The sequence below is a fragment of the Sinocyclocheilus rhinocerous genome, unplaced genomic scaffold (assembly GCF_001515625.1).
Source record: "Sinocyclocheilus rhinocerous isolate Xijiao unplaced genomic scaffold, SAMN03320098_v1.1 scaffold2613, whole genome shotgun sequence".
Lineage (NCBI taxonomy): Eukaryota > Metazoa > Chordata > Actinopteri > Cypriniformes > Cyprinidae > Sinocyclocheilus > Sinocyclocheilus rhinocerous.
In genome coordinates this window covers 218,262-235,175 of record NW_015650705.1, presented here as the reverse complement: position 1 = coordinate 235,175, position 16,914 = coordinate 218,262, and the positions used below count along the sequence as shown (strand labels likewise).

General features: G+C 36.5%; 1 protein-coding gene across 4 annotated transcripts in view; it reads left to right on the top strand.

Moving 5' to 3' along the window:
• Positions 1 to 14,249, top strand: part of LOC107712425 (disks large-associated protein 2-like) — a 51,766-nt gene extending 37,517 nt beyond the window's left edge. For 3 of the 4 annotated variants that reach the window (XM_016517669.1, XM_016517670.1, XM_016517672.1), the window contains 2 exons: positions 11,774 to 12,915; positions 14,082 to 14,249. In XM_016517669.1, coding sequence (XP_016373155.1) covers positions 11,774 to 12,915; positions 14,082 to 14,135 — 1,196 coding nt within the window. In that variant the 3' untranslated portion in view covers positions 14,136 to 14,249. Of the gene's footprint in view, positions 1 to 4,951; positions 5,073 to 11,773; positions 12,916 to 14,081 lie in introns of all 4 variants that reach the window. The other variant, XM_016517671.1, reaches the window with a different exon arrangement.
• Positions 14,250 to 16,914: the final 2,665 nt, after the last annotated feature.

Sequence of the window (16,914 nt, the reverse complement as noted above, 5' to 3'; positions counted from 1 at the left end):
TTTTTTTCCCATCAAATTATTATATTATATAATATTTTATTAAAAAAAAGTACCATATACATAAAAAGAGGTTGGGCTCTTTGAAAAACAAATTTCTTAAAATGTATAAATGACTTCATATTATACATAAACCTTTTGAAAATAAAATAAAGGTTATGCATATTATTTTTTTCACTCAATTATGTTATCATCATGCGATATAAAACATAATAAAAACTATATGAATTGGAATAAATTGAAATAAAAACAAAAAAGCACTGAAAACGTAAAATGTAAAACATGGAAAAACCTCTTGTTCTCAAAAACAACAACAAATTTGGGGCAGAGTTATCTACCAACGGCAGACAGGGAGAAGGGTTCAGGAAACCTGTCTGAAAACAGCAATTTTCTTGCTGTTCCATTTGGTGTTGCAGAAATGACACATTTCACCTTAGAAGCTTTAATGAAACTGCTCAATTAAAGGCAGAGTGAGGGATTTCTGGTAGCCAATGTTTATATTTGAAATCACCAAAACAAACACGGCCCTACCCCAAAAGGGTCTTGCCCCTATTTTGATAGCTCCGCCCCACATATACGTACGCAACCCAGGCAACGATTCGTTCTGTGAAACAAAGCAAAACCAATGTTACACTGTGTCTACGGACGTGAGCGGCGCGGTGCAACAAATCCCCGACAGAAAACTGCTGCCGGGTTCTATTTATGACGTGCTGACACACATTTCAAATGGTTTTCAACGGTCGTTTGATCGCGTCCAGTGTAGTCAGACTTTAGCTGTTGTAGACACGGTGTTACTCACCTATTGAGAAGAAACAAAGCAACCTCGGCGTCCGATCGCAGGCCTCCGCTCCTTGAGTTCTCTCCAGCGCTGGAAAGCTGATCCGATATTTACACGGGTCCTACTTCTTGCCTTGTCGTTCCGCAGACGTTTTCCTCTTTTGTTTTTTTATCTGCCATCTCTATCTTTCTGTCGCTCGGCTCGGCTAATGTCCGTTCCATGCACTGAAAGCTCTCTCCTCCACATCATGAGTAGACACGCCCCTTATTGCTGATTGGCTACAAGTTTGTTTTGCTATTCGGCCCAAATCAGTTTTCTAAAGTGTTTTTGAAAAATCACATACCCTGCCTTTAAAGAGACAGTGGCAAGGAAATGAACACAAAGAGTATGTTGCCATATGGCCACACCATGTGGCCATATGGGTTAAACTGACTTAAAAAATCGAGTTGAATCACATGCCTCAAGCAACTCTCAAAGCTACTTATACCTTCATGTAGTTGGAGTGTCACTGTTTTAGTGATTTGTGTGTTGAATGTTAAGGACGGCACACACTGAATCTTTCACTTTGGTTAATTTCCTTGTCATTTGGCTTAACCTCACAAATAGTTTACCCACAAATAGTCACTCTTAAAGTGAGACAAAAGTGCACTGTGCTTATGAATTACCTGCATCGATGAATAAATAAAAGGTATTCATTTAGCTTCATATGAACAGTGCAATTTATTAACACTTGAGCACATTCAAATCTTTAAAAACTGTACTTTAAAACTCACCCTAATTAATGGCAAAAGGCACCTGTTTCGACCTCTAAACAGAGGACAACGGAGAGCATTTTCTGACTAGACATTGTGAGTTTTTTTTTTACAGTGTGCCATTTGTGCCAAAATGGACTCTTCTTATATTTGATCAAATATTACAGTGTTTAGAGAACCTGTTCCTAACCTTACCCATATCCCACCTCAATAGCAGCAAATGTGTTTTGCAATACAATATGAACACAATAAGTACATTGTACTTATTTTTTTATGTAAGTACATAGTAGTTAATGCCACTTAATATAAAGTGGGACCGAGAAATTAGCAAATAACAATGATCCAATCAATTCTCAGTGGACAAAATAAAGCCCTGTACATTTTTTTCTTGTATGAGAAGCCATTGCATTCAAATATTTCACAATATTAAATTACTGCCTTAGTTAACGTTCAGAATGGCTCTCTCGGGTTTTGAATCTGTGATCCAGATGTTACAATTTCCATTTCATGACGACTTATAAGCCCTACACTTTTTTAGCATTTTAAGTTAACTTAGTAAATGTTTCTTGCATCAGTTGTACATTAACTTTCTTACAATATGACCCCTTTAAAGTGGCCATGACATGGATAATTTTTTTTTCATATTTTAATTCTTTGAGATTTGCTTATAATGTTAATATTTCATGACGACTTATAAGCCCTACACTTTTGTAGCATTTTAAGTTCACTTAGTTAATGTTTCTTGCATCAGTTGTACATGAATTTTCTTACAATATGACCTCTTTAAAGTGGCCATGACATGGATACTTTTTTGTTCATATTTTAATTCTTTGAGATTTGCTTATAATGTTAATAAAGCTTTTTTTTTTTTGCGCAAAAAAAGTCATATATTTGAAAAATTATTATTTTCAACATTCTGACCCTCTGTCTGAAATGATCCATTTTAAGAGGTGACTCCTTTAAGGCTTGTCAGTAAACAGCCGATGTTGTGAAATATTATGTAAATATGTATTGTGAAATACTTTACGGTTTGCGATGTAGCTGCTGTCAGATACAATGCACTTGGCTGTTTCATTGTTCAACAGAAGTTTCTTTGCCAATGATCCATTGAGACATACAGTAAATACATCTGGAAGCATGAAAGCAAATATTCCTTTACTCTTCAGTTTGTCCTGTTGTCGGGAGAAGCTCAAGCGGATATTTGTCTGTGTGACGTCACAAATCCCACAACATCTAAACAAGCCATTGTTGGAGCTTGGTTACATTATTTTTTTTTACAATTCTGTTTGGTGACACTAGTGATGCATAAACGACACACTTATAAAACATATTAATAAAGATTCTAAAAGATAGAGGTGGCTCCAAATCCTCAGCTCATGGTTTGAAAATATTTTTTTTCAAATATGTTTAAAGGGGTCATATGATGCTGCTAAAAAGAACATTATTTTGTGTATTTGGTGTAATGAAATGTGTTTATGCGGTTTAAGGTTAAAAAAATACATTATTTTCCACATACTGTACATTATTGTTTCTCCTCTATGCCCCGCCTTTCTGAAACACGTCGATTTTTACAAAGCTCATCGGTCTGAAAAAGCTAGGTGTGCTCTGATTGGCCAGCTATCCAGCGCATTGTGATTGGCTGAATTCCTCAAGCGTGTGACAAGGTGTGGCTGACTCTTAACTTTTATAAAGAATATCTCTTTGGATTTGAGACTTTAGTCTTTGCAACTTTACAGATCTTCTTTATGCACCAAGAGCTTGTAACACTTCAAAGAGAAAGGAAAAATGTAACATTATTTAATATTGTTATATATGGTATTTTTCATGTGTGATTCACAGATGATGTTGTTCTCAACCTCTCTGAAGAGAAACTAGGTGTCAGTTTAGAAGAAGAAAAAAGACATCTTATAGTTCCCATAGAAACAATATCCTTTAAATACACTCAGTATCTGATGGACTGACAGAACCTTGCAAGAAAAAAGACAGAAGCATCTTCAGTTAACATTTATCTCAGGTTTTTTATTAAAGCAGTGTGTTCATTATTTTTGTTTACTTCTCTGTGTGTAAAAAGGTTAATTTGGCCCAGTGGCAGCAGCGGTTATCCTGAACTCCCCAATGATTTCATCTAGTATTAATCTGATATACTGTATTTGCATCACATGCTAAAAAAACAGGGTTTGCCTTGCATTAGAGGGGAGGCATTCACTCCTTTTTATCTCTCGTAATTGTGAATACTTAAGCAACTGTTTAACATTTAGCTTTATGGCAGTATGCTGCAGTTTCCATGGTGATACAATGGCATGTTCAATTATAACTTGATAAGGACAGTTGAAATGTCCATTTACATCCTTCTTTATATTTATTATATCTTTTTATTATATTATATATTTTTTTTCTTCATTTGCATTTAAAATGAATTTCACTCATTTTGGAGAAATGGAAGACAACGTTACCTACCATTTGGTTTTAAAGAAGTCTTACTTCACTGAAAAACCAAACAGTTAAATCAATTAAATTAAATGAGTTCCTGAAATATTACTGAAAATGCATAGTACTTAATAGAAAAAAAGTTACAGTACATGAACTCAAAATGCGATTATATTATGATCAACTTTAACTGAGTTGCAGCAGCTTTCTAGGAACTAGGAACTAGAAAGCTGCTGCAACTCAGTTAAAGTTGATCATAATATAATCGTATTTTGAGTTGCTTTGTGTCAGCATGCTTTGTGTCAGACTGTATGTGTAAAATGAAATTTAGGGTCTTTAGAGGATAAGCTAAACTTTAAGGCTATATACTGTATACGGCATGTTGCTTATATACATGTAGGTTTATAGTGGTGGTCTCTTTGCTCTTTGCTAAAAAAAATATATATATATGTATATATATATATATCATATATGATATGCAAAATATGGTTATGTTGTATAACAACCAGTTAATATGCTAAGATTAATGCATGTAATAATTCACATATGTGTTTCTTTGTGTTATGGAGAATTGTACTTATATTTGGCACTCGACAAGTGTTACTTTTGGCCCTTGTGTATAGGCCTATCTATATTTCTTGAAGTGTATAATTGCTTATTATTCCCAAAAAGTATTGTATTGATATTTTCTACCAAATTATTGCTTGAAACTGCTTTATATCTGAGTAATATAATGGAACGTGTTCAGTTCATGTAAATAATGGCCACACATTTGGACAGTTGAGCAATTTCTGGACTCATTCTTCATTTTTTCTCAAGATTGGTACAACCTAAAAATGGTTGTTTATTAAGACTGGATTTGCATAATATAAAATATGTTCTTAAATGACACTGAACCCCTATAATCTGACGAGCTTATGAATTTTCACCGTCCCGTCAGTTTTGTGATTTTTCAATTCGACCTTTTTCTTTTCTCTCCTCTCTGTCTGTTATGAAGTGAGGAGCTGTTTATTGGGTGAGGCGTTCGCTAGCAGGGGCCGATGGGTCCTGCCATCAGAGCGCCACCGTCCTGTGTGTGCGAGGGCAACAGTGGGCGTGAGTGGGAGACTGAATCAAAGGTGAGCTCCTGCTCAGGCATCCAGCGCAACTCTTTTCTCTGGCGTTCACTTCCTTCAGCTATATGTAACAGTTTACTAGGACCAAACACAAAGAATTAATTCTCTCTCAGACGTTGATTTTGTCTGAGTGAAAGCGAAAGCCAGCTGACTTTTCTCTTTTAGGTGTTCGGTTAGATTACCATCATTTTGGTGAAGAGGAGCTTAGTACCTGAAACCTCTTGTCTATCTTGTTTGAAGGTTAGTTACTGAGTTGAGCTCTTCTGCACTTCCTCCATTAGCTGTTTGCCAATAGCACACTGCCACACCAATATTTAAACGGCAGGTGATTTCGAGGGTCCTCAGTTACTCCCTACAGGAAGGCAATCCCCTCCCTTCAGTGATATTTTTAGCAGTGCGACTCACATGAATGTGGATTGATGCCTGTTACTCTGCTCTCGTCTTCAGTGATCTTTTGTTTCACTTGAGATTTGGTGTGGAGGTGGGAAGACTTGATAATGCCGAGTTATGCAACTGGCACTGGAGAAGATACAAGTGCAGCTTTCCTTAAGTAAATGCAGTTCATTTTCTATCTCAGCTGTAGGGTGCTTGGGTGAATTGCTGTGTCCTCTTGGGTCATTCCTGTCATTCAGTACCTTTTGAACTCTGTAACTTCTAAAAAAAACTGAATATGATGTGTCGTAATTTATTCGAGTAAAGGGTATTTGTCTGAGTGTTCTGGTAAATGTTCTAGCTCAGGCACTTTATTAATTATAACTTGATCATTTTTAAGTAATTTCAGGAAAATAAAGAGGATGGAAATAAAGAGCTGGAGATAATATTCCATTATTTAGTGAGGGCTTAAGAGTTAGCATAGGCTACATGAGAGTTGAAGTTAATTTTGAAAGATTTAAACCTTTCTGTTAAAAATAAATGTTTTAACGTTCCGATTTCTGTAATTTTATCAAATTGAAAATCAAAATGGAATATTTTAGAACAGTGGAACAGAATTTAAAGGCCCCATGACTTTTCCATTGGTTTGTGATTTATTGGACAAGAATGAAAGAATAATGATAAAGGATAAGGATCATTTAGAGCTTGGCAAAACTAGAAAAATTTATATGCATTATGAAAATGCCAATAGAGTTTTAATATTTTATTCTGTTTTAAGACTTTCAGGTCTAGACATTTATTGCGCGCACACACACACACACACACACACATATATATAAATATAGTTGTTTTGTCCTATTTTAAATAATTTAAATGTTTAATTATTATTTAAAAAAATAAAAAACAAAGTAATCTTGAGGCCCCACTGGAAGTTTGCAGTTTTCTGAGTCCCACTGGAGAACCACTGTTTTGATATATATATATATATATATATATATATATATATGTGTGTGTGTGCGTGTGTGTGTGTGTGTGTAGTGTGTGTAATGTGTATAAGATTAACTAGTAATCTTATTTGATACAAACAATTCATAGAAAGAATTCAATTGTACCTAGAGGACTGTAGATTACATAACCTGTTTTAGTATGTACTAACATTTCTTCTTAGATTCCACATTCTGTGACATCAGTGCCATGTATCTTTTTTATTTATTTATGTATATTTCCTAGTATCGCACAATTCTAAATATCTCTGGTTGCTCAGGTAGTTACCCTGAATGTGTCATTGTGTGTAATTGTGTGTCAGGCAAGATGCTAAACGTGAGACCACATGGCTGTCTTTCTTTGACTCATTTTGTTGCCACGGCAACCACATGTTCTTTGTCATTTTCTGTAGCAATGTGTTGTAAAAATAGAGAAGCAGCAGAGGAAATGTTGGGAATGTTGCATATTCAAACCTCGCTGGGTTCCGGTGGATTCCGCTGAGCTGCTTTGACTTGGAGGCTCAATAATCATTTTAGAGCAAGATCCATTTACTCTATCCTGAAGTCATCAGGCTTATGAGCTCTTTATCACAGTCATCTAGAATTCAGGTCTGAAGTATACAGATGTATACGTTGTAATAATTCTTGTTTGAAATCTAGTGACGACTGCGAACAGCAGTCCTGCTGTGAATTATTGTCATCCCTGTGTAACAAACTCTAAAATCAGCTTTTCATGGTCAGAGTTCTCAGCAATGGTTACCATGACAACTCTGTGTTATATCTCATTCTCATTGATATACTGCAATGGATTATGGGCCCTGGACATTATGTAAGAGGAGATTTAGCGCTAAAGGTGTTTCCTGCTCTGGCACATTGGCATCTTTGCTTTAATTTGTCATTTACTGATATTAGCTGTTATCCTAGATGATGAGAACACATGGTTTGGATGATGCTACATTAGACTGGCTGTTTGTATAACTCTTACACACTGAAAAAAGAAAAAAAAGGGGAAAAAAGAAAAAATACATTTATGTAAAGTGCATTTTAATATTGGTCAAATCAAAAACCACGGTTTTGGTCATTTTGTCTAAAAGCAAAAATGTTTGTCTAAAAAGTATTTGATGTTCAAATACTTTTTGTTGCTTTAAGTAAATGTTTGTAAAGTTGTGATTCTCCTTGTAGCTGGTTGGTTTGGTTCATGGCTTATAAAGACTTTTTTTAAAGGGGTCATATGATGCTTTTTTAAAGATCATTATGATTATGCAAATATTTCCACATAGTGGGGTAGATATGTGGGGGCGTGTTAGAATGAGCCGTTTTAGGGGGGCGTGGCAGAGTCTTAACTTCGATAAAGAATAACTCTTTGGTTTTGAGACTTTAGTCTTTGCAACTTCAGGGATCTTATCTATGCACAATCAGCTTGTAACACTCCAAAGAGAAAGGAAAACTTGAAATCGCATCATATGACCCCTTTAAACCCTAAGGGAAAAATGAATGGGAAAAATACTTCTGGAACCAGCACCACTTAAAATGTTGGAGGGCACTAATGCACTCTATATCCAATTTAACTTTTGCTTATGGTGAAATGAAGGTGTTTATACGTATATAAAAAACAAGGGTAATACTTTAGTATAGGGACCAATTCACACTATTAACTAGTTGCCTATTATTAACATATTGGCTGTTTATTATTACACATTAATGTCTTACTCTGCATGACAATTTTCTTCATCCCTAATCCTACCCAATACCTAATCTTAACAACTACCTTACTAACTATTAATAAGCAGCAAATTATTAGTTTATTGAGGCAAAAATCGTAGTTAATGGTTTGTTAATACAGAGAATTGGACCTTAAAATAAAGTGTGACCAAAATGAGATTATTTTACATTAAGAGTATGTAACAAATGAGAGTGTTTTATTTTTATGTTGGTCCAAAGTATCTTTTTTTGTTAGTTAGTTTGTTTTTCAGTGCATCCTGGTGGCTGTACCTCACACAGAGCTTTCATATGGCTTTAGAAGTCTCCCAAAACAGACTTCAGTGCTGCATTTTTCTTTGAAAAGTAGCTGAAACAGACCTGAAGGTGTGGTATGATATAGTGGCTGGTTAAAATTGGACTGTTAGCCATAAGACTGCAGGTTTGAGCCACGATCCATGCAAATCCATGTGAACTATCGCCATCGTGCCCTTGAGCAAAAAACGTAACCTTCTGGTTAATCAAGGTGAATTTTCTCTGCAATGTGTGTGCTGTAAGTTGCATAAAAGCATCCCTACTTGAAACTAAACTACAGATTTGTGCTCTCCTGGGATCTCAGGGCATCTCTTTTCAGTGTTTTAGGCTTGTTGAATTTAATACAGGTTTTCTAAATGTTACGTCAGAAATATGCAAAACCCTTTTTTTCTCTTGTGATCATAATTCTTTTGAAAGAATTGAAAGAAGAGTCCTTTTCTGTCAACATTACTTTAACTCACAATCAAAACTTATAAAATATAATTTTATGCAAAGAGAGAGAGAGAGGTTTCCTGCAGGGCCCCATTAGTCAGAACAAGCAAGTCTGTTTGAAAGACAGCTAAATACTTTATTTCTTTTCTTTTTTTTCTTTTGGATGTGAACCATGGTAGTATAAAGTGAGGAGCTCTATAATACCCAGAGAGAGTAATGTGGCGTCTTTCCTCATGGGCACTTAGTTATGAATACATGTGGCTCATCACTGTAGATCTGCAGGAAAATTTGTCTTCGTTTTGATTGGGTGATGGCATCTCAAGAAGGTGCACATTCCCAGACCCTTTACTGGAGACTATCCTGAACTGTGACATAAAAGGCAGTCAAGACAGTTATTATTTTATTTTTTATTTACAATATATATACTGCTTGCAGAAAATGATAACATTTTTAAATGGTAAATAGTTAAAGCATTTACCAGCAAGGATTTAACTGCTCTCTCAGCAGCCAAAGCCAGAATACCTTGAAGTGGAGATGACAGTAAGGACATTACACTGTTAACTAAAAAAAATTAAACTACATGTTATGGTCTTAGAATAATAAATAACATTAAACAACAGTTGGCTCTGATCCTTTGATTGGTTGAGCAGTGCACCAAGAAGTGCTGATATAAAAAAGTAGTTTTTATCACTACTGTTTTCCAGACAGACTGTCATTCTGTGCATCAGTGGCGGTGATTCGTTCAGAACGCTAATTGAGTCAGGAACTAAATGAGTCATTGAACTATTCATTCATCAGTTTTGTTAAAAAACAAAACAGGTGACTGTCTTTATGACTAACTCATTGAATCATTCATTCAAATGATTCTTTTTAAAAATGCTGATTCATTCAGAAATGAAACAATTGACTGTCTTCAGGAGTGAGTAATTGAACCCTTCACTTAACCAATTTGTAAAAAAAAAAAAAAAAAAAAAAAGTAATTCAGAAACCAAACAAGAGACTGGCTCTGTCTGAAATTGGAGTTGGTACTTCTTTTGAGAAAGTAAAAAAGAATGTTCATATCAGGGGTGTCCAATCCTGCTCCTGGACGGCCAAAATCATGCAAAGTTTTACTGCAACCATCTCTAGCAGACTTGCCTGGCAGTCTGTAGTAATTCTGAAGACCTTGTTTAGCTGATTCAGGTGTGTTTAATTAGGATTGCAGCTAAACTCTAAAGGACAGTGGCCCTCCAAAAACAGGTTTGGACTCCCCATTCTATATATTATGAATGGGCCTCATTCATGAAAAATTCGTAAATATATCAGTAATTGAGTAATTTATTATATGAGTAATTTATGCGTAAAATGGACCTTCCCGAAAACTCTCCTCCGGATTCACAAATACTTTGTAACGGTCAGATTTGATAGTTAAATGTGTGTATGTTAATGAATTCCAATAATTCGTAAATAGGGCACGCATGCACGGTCATTCACAATTAGCATATTCCCCGCCTATGAATTACAGCTACACAAATGATGTATCTAGGAATGGTGTGGAATCCTTTGGACTCAATTCTCAGGTTTGGCAAGTTATATTGCATAAATGCACAAGAGACTAATAGGCTATGCCTAACAATAAATTAATAAATTAACGTATGTCCACCAGAGCATCTTTAGCCAGCTGACATAATGCCTGGTACTCTTCTGAAAACAACCAGCTGGTGGTGCTTGAGAGAGCTTTGGAGGCACTGCATTTTTGTGGAAGTGACGCGTTGTTTGCTATGATTTGGAATATTCACGGCAGTAACATGTTACGAGTATCTTATTTTGAAGAATATTACTGAATATAAAAATGTGGTAACCAGCAATATTAACTTCTCCATAGTTGTGTTGTACAAGTATGTTGGTTGGTCAATGTAATGTTTGTCCCGCCCCTCCTCCACTGTGATTGGACGGCTGTGTAAAAAGGGACAGTGACGAGCTCTGCGTTTTACCAAAAGTTAAAGAGTAAAAAAAAACAACCAAAAAAATAAGACAGGGCAAATGAACTCGTTAATCATTATAATACATAAAAATGCAGTGTCATCAGTTTGTCTAAAATAATACAGAATGTTTTAATGTTTTATGCACCATTTACACGTGGTAGGGAGCAGGTGTAAATTTCTTTCGTGCCAACTAACATTTTCAAAATACAAACATTTTCATGAATCCAAAAATTTACGTCACAACGACTTTCCGAATGATTTACACAAAAATTTGTTCTGTTTGTGTTTCATGAATGAGGCCCAAGGAGTGTAGTACAGTATGAATGTAATCCAGATTTACTACATTCGCCATTTTGTCATTGACATGTGACTACTTCCATCATTTTTATCACTTTACTTTTATTCACAGATTCAGATGATGTTTTTGATCCAGATGATTGTTTTATGAACACCGTGACTTCAGACATACTACTCTTTTCATATACTGTTTTTGAACCACTAGTAGGGAACTATGTATATATACATCTAGCCACTGTCTTTGAGTGAAACATTCAATCGATTCATTGAAAAACTGTGTCCTTCTTACATTATTATCATTTTAGAATCTTCCTAAACCATTGCTAGTTACTTGATGGTTTTGAATTAGTAACAGAGGCTTGAATTAATCTAGCAACTAGAGTTCATGAAAGGTTCAAATCACATTGTCTGCATTCGCCGAAGTGAAAGTTATTTTCTTCCCAAAATCAAGATGGAAGTTATACAGGTTTTGAATGACTTGAGTGTAAGTGTTGACAGAATTTTTATTTTGACCACAAAAGTTTAGCCTCGTGTAAAATGAAATCTTCCGAAACAAGAGTGAAGATATTGTTGTGCGAGACAAATAAACTTAAGACTAATCTAGTAATCCTGCTCATCTTTAATGTCCTTCTCTTTATTTCAGACCAGCAGTATTCCTCCTGGTCACCATCCCGAGATTTCAATGAGGATAGTAGCCTCACTCCACCCAGGAACATGAAGGGCTTATCAGGTGGTCGTGCACCGCACCAGATTCCCACACTGCCCCCGTGTGGACTGGTGGAGTGCGAGCATCTCCATGACCTGCACGGCATGCATGTGTCCGATCTGCGCCACTCCTACCTGCTCAGCCCCACGGAGACCTGTGCCATGGACTTCCATCACCGTCTTTCCCCCCGCAGCTCCATTCACTCCGACTGCATGATCATGTCACCCGTGGCGCTAACTTCCACTGCCCCTGCCGACCATATCTCCAGCAGCACCTTTCCCAGAATGCACTACAATTCACAGTACTATGACCCAGCTGCCCGGGAAGACTGTGCAGCCATCTCCACCTCAGCCACATCTGCCGCTGCTGCAACATCCGTCTCTCACCACGGCAGCAGCAAGAGCAACCGCATCCCCGCAAACCTGCTGGACCAGTTCGAAAAACATCTTCCGCTTCATCGCGACGGCTTCCACACACTCCAGTACCAACGCACATCTGCCGCCCCTGGTGGGGAGCAGCGCAGTGAGAGCCCTGGTCGCATCCGACACCTGGTGCACTCTGTCCAGAAGCTCTTCACCAAGTCCCACTCACTGGAGGGATCGTCCAAGATGAATGGCACCAAAGGTGACAGTGGAGGTGGGGGAAGCCATCACCATGGCAATCATCACTCATCCAAGCATGGCAGCAAGCGCAGTAAAAGCAAGGAGCGCAGGCACCGTTCAGGGACGGGGGGCTGGTGGAGCTCGGATGACAACCTAGATAGTGATAGCACCTACCGCACGCCCAGCGCCTTGAGCCGCCACCATTATGAGCACGTAGGTCACAGTTTCCCAGAATCCATGCACACTCACTTTGGAGACCACTCACTCAAAACCTCCAAAAGCAACAATGATGTCAAGTGTTCAGCCTGCGAGGGCCTGTCCATGGCACCGGAGGGAAAGTTCATGAAGAGGAGTTCCTGGTCAACACTCACCGTCAGCCAGGCCAAAGAGGCCTATCGAAAGTCCTCCCTTAACCTAGAGAAGCCCATGATGCATCAGAACCTTAAACCATCATTCCGGACCTCACACTACCTACAGGTGGGTCATGGCTTTTTTAAACATATCCACTTCCATCCTTGAGAAGGTGATATGATGGAGCCCCAAATGCCTTTAAACCAGCAGTTGTATGATGGGAAAGATGAACAAATGGTTTAATGGTTTACCTGTTATGCTGCAGTCTGTTCATGAAGGGAATTTGTATTATTTTTTTTTTGCATGTGTTTGGTGTATCAACACATATCTACTTTGATTTTGGTGTAGATTTTGACAGAACATTCCCTTGGACATTGAATAATTGAGAAAGATGTGCATTTTATTAATATTTAATGTTAAATCATTTTGTGATATCCTTTCTGAGGCTCAAACAGTAGAGCACGGCGCAAACAACAGCAAGGGCATGATTTCAGTTGCCAGAGAAATTTTGGACCAATGAGATTTTGCTATAGGCAGGGCTACCCATAAACCCAAAACATACTGAATGCAAGTATCTAAACGCTACTCAAGCATCATTTTATGTATTTTCATTGCAACATGTATTTGGTTTAAAGGCACATGTGTTTGAGCCCCTTTGAGTACTGCGGTTTGTTACCAACGGTTAGACCAATGCAAGACCATTGACCACTGACATACAGACTGTTTCGTCACTAGTTTAAAACCAATAAGGGGTGATTCATGAACTTACAGAGATTGTGCTGTCATGATGGTGCCCTTGAGCAAAGGTCTTTACCCCAGGTTACACCAAGGTGATTGTTCTTGTAATAAAAGTAGCCTTTGGATGAGATACACATGAACGTTTAAATTATACAGGCCCCTTAATTGATATAGTAAATGTACTGGTTTTGAGTGTCTCTAAGGAAAAACTGTCGGTTTGGTCCACTTTCTTTTACTCAAACAGATGTGTGTGGGGCAAAATGCAGTTGAATCCAGTAATTGATTGTAATTATCTAGTGTTATTGTTTAAGGCCTGTGGGAATCATTGATGCCTAAGAATGGGGGATCAATACAAACAGGATCTGTGATGTAGTGTAAGACTGTGCAGTTAAAGCATGTGGTAGTGAGAAACTTTTATTTTATAGATAGCTATATGTTTGAATTATGTTTCATCAAATAAATGCTATGATATACAACATTTCATAACTTTTATTTTGTGTAGTAATACCAGAGGAAATAATTACATTGGCTTATAAGTTTTTTCTGTTTTGCAGATAAGCGTCAAAAGTGGGACTTTTATATTGACAGTGCCTGAGCTTTTAATTTGACAGAGCAGAGAACGCCAGCATGTTTTAACAGTCCAAAATTCCACACCAGTCCACCACTGATTCCATTCAGGTGATTTTAACATGACTGTCAAAATAGATCTGAATAAAATAAATTGTCACACTGTTGAATTGAATTGAAGTTTTATACTGACTCTGATTCTCATTCTGAATTATGGCATGGGGCACACGTAGGTCATGCTGACTGCTACACAGTTATTTAACTAATCTGTTCCTGACATCTTCCTCCTTGAAGGTTAATTATGGCATAAGTACCAGTAGTCTCCTTGTACTGACAAGCTAAGCACTACTTTGTACAAATCTTCAGCACATACAGCATTGTCATGTTTGCATCGGAAAAAAATTAAGCCTGTCCTGTTGACCTTATTAGAGACGGTCAGTGCTCGAGAGAGATGACAGCCTGGCTGAGTTGTAAGTGACATTAAACTGGATACACTCACTAATTAACCATTCAGGAATAACTGTGAACTTCAAATCTGATTTCATTATAAGTCAGCTGTGTTCCAGTGTGTTTAACCAGCCAGATGTGTCTTGTACATACATTAGATTAGATTAGATTAGATTAGATTAGAGTCATCTTTATTGTCACTGTGCAGAGTACAAGTACAGAGCCAATGAAATGCAGTTTGTAGTTGTATTAATGGTTAGTGGTTTAATGCATGGTTTGTAGTGGTTTAATGTGCAAACCTGTAAAGGTTAGGCTTTGTGGGAATCTGAATTAAGATGATGAGAAAGAAATGTCCTGACAAGCTGTCTCAGATGTTTCTTCTAAATTCCCCTTTCCCATTGTCTAGCTTCATATGATGTATATGAATGGACAAATTTGGCAATTGTTGGTTGATAGTATTACACCATTTTAACAAAAACTAATAAATTCAATGTGATTTACTGTATATTCGTCGGTCTTACATAAATGAAAACACAAAAAAAAAGTCATGCATAGTTTATTATGAACTATTTGCATATATTTGATTTTATTCAAATACTCATATTAAAAAAAAATCAATTTATTCAACATTCCGTTTGTTATAATGTATGAGATTGAAACCAATTGGACTGATTGATGACAAATACATAAACCTGGTTATTGTGTTTTTAAAACACACTCATTTTATTAGTATTACAAAAAAGTTTCATTTATGTATGACTGACTAATTTAAATCACATTAAGTTTATTCATTTGTTTGTGTTAAAACTGTGTAATCCAAATGCACTCTAAAAATATGTTGGCTCAAATAAATATATATAAATGAATGAATGAATGAATGAATGAAACACAATTGTTTGCATCAATATTTTTGAACTTCTAATGAAATGAAATTCAACCAAAAAACTACACTTGTAGTTTGCTCCAACTATTAGAGTTGTGGCCCTAGAACCAATTCATCTTGTGTATTTCATTTAAAATCAATAGCTAACACATCAATAGCACATGCTGAATGTTCATCAAATTTACATGCTAAAGTTACAAGTAAGCCATTACTTGTCACATTATATGCAATTCAATTGCATAAATCTTAAATTCAGGCCTACATATTTTTGAGCGTAATTTAGTTTTGAAAGCACTAAGTCTACTGTTTAATTGTATTGATTAGCATATTTTGGTATCTTGGCAAATCTGAGTACAGTTTGGGACATTATTGAGATCTTTTTTGAAACTCGAGATTACCAGGGCCTTCCTCTCAGTACTGAAAATTCCAGATTAGCATTAATTTCCGTCTTGGTTTGCTGGTGGAGCAGCACAGCCATGTTATTCACTACCACAATTCACCACATTTTTTTTTTCTTTTTCAAAATTGAATCTTTTTTGGTGAAGCTGATTTACTAAGGAAATCTGGGAAGAAGGAGTTCAAAGGTCTTCGGCTAAACAGCACCCTGATTAATCAGCTAGCTTCCTCAATGTTAGCACAGCTCTGTGAAGTGCTGCTCATTCACATGAAACTTTATTTTGCAGTATTTGAAGATCTTAACTCCCTTATCAACTATAACCCCTGGAGGCATTTCTATCTCCCAGCAAATAGAGCAAGCGAAATGTCATGAAAGGACTGAAATTGCAATGATAGCATGCGATCTCACACAGAGTGGAAATGTCTAAAATTATTCTGCAGTCATTGCTTCAACATCTGATGTTTTTTTTCTCATTTACATTCCTCTAATCCTGCTCTTGAGTGGAGTTATATCTCTATCTGCACTTCCTCACTGCCATTGAATAATGAATGTTCATTTACAGTATATGAGTGTGTTGTCTGTAGTGCCTCCTTGTGGTAGAATAATGTACTGTAACCACCTGCTAACACTCGTCTGGAAGATAAGAAATCTAATGAGAAAAATGTTCAATTAGAGATGTTCCTGTTTGTTCGTGTTTTACCAGCTTTAAGGTTGATTTGTGTTAATATACAGAGAAATGCTGAGGAATAGATTTATGATTCATGATTTTGAACTTGGAGATTCTGCTAATGGATTCATCAAAGCAGGTTCCATAGAGAGAATTGTGTCAATCTTAATTGTAAATCACAAATGTGAAAATCACTGATCAAAGGAAAGAGCACATAAGGTCCTTAAAATCATAAATGTATACTGTATAAAAAAATAAAATACAAAAAAAACTGTACTTGCAGGTGATTTATTAAATGGATTGTTCACCCAAAAAATCACTCTGTTGTGCTCAACAGAAAAAAGAAACTCACAACAGGTTTGGAACAACTTGAGGGTGAGTAAATGATGACAGAATTTGTATTTTTGGGTGTATTTTTGGGTGAAC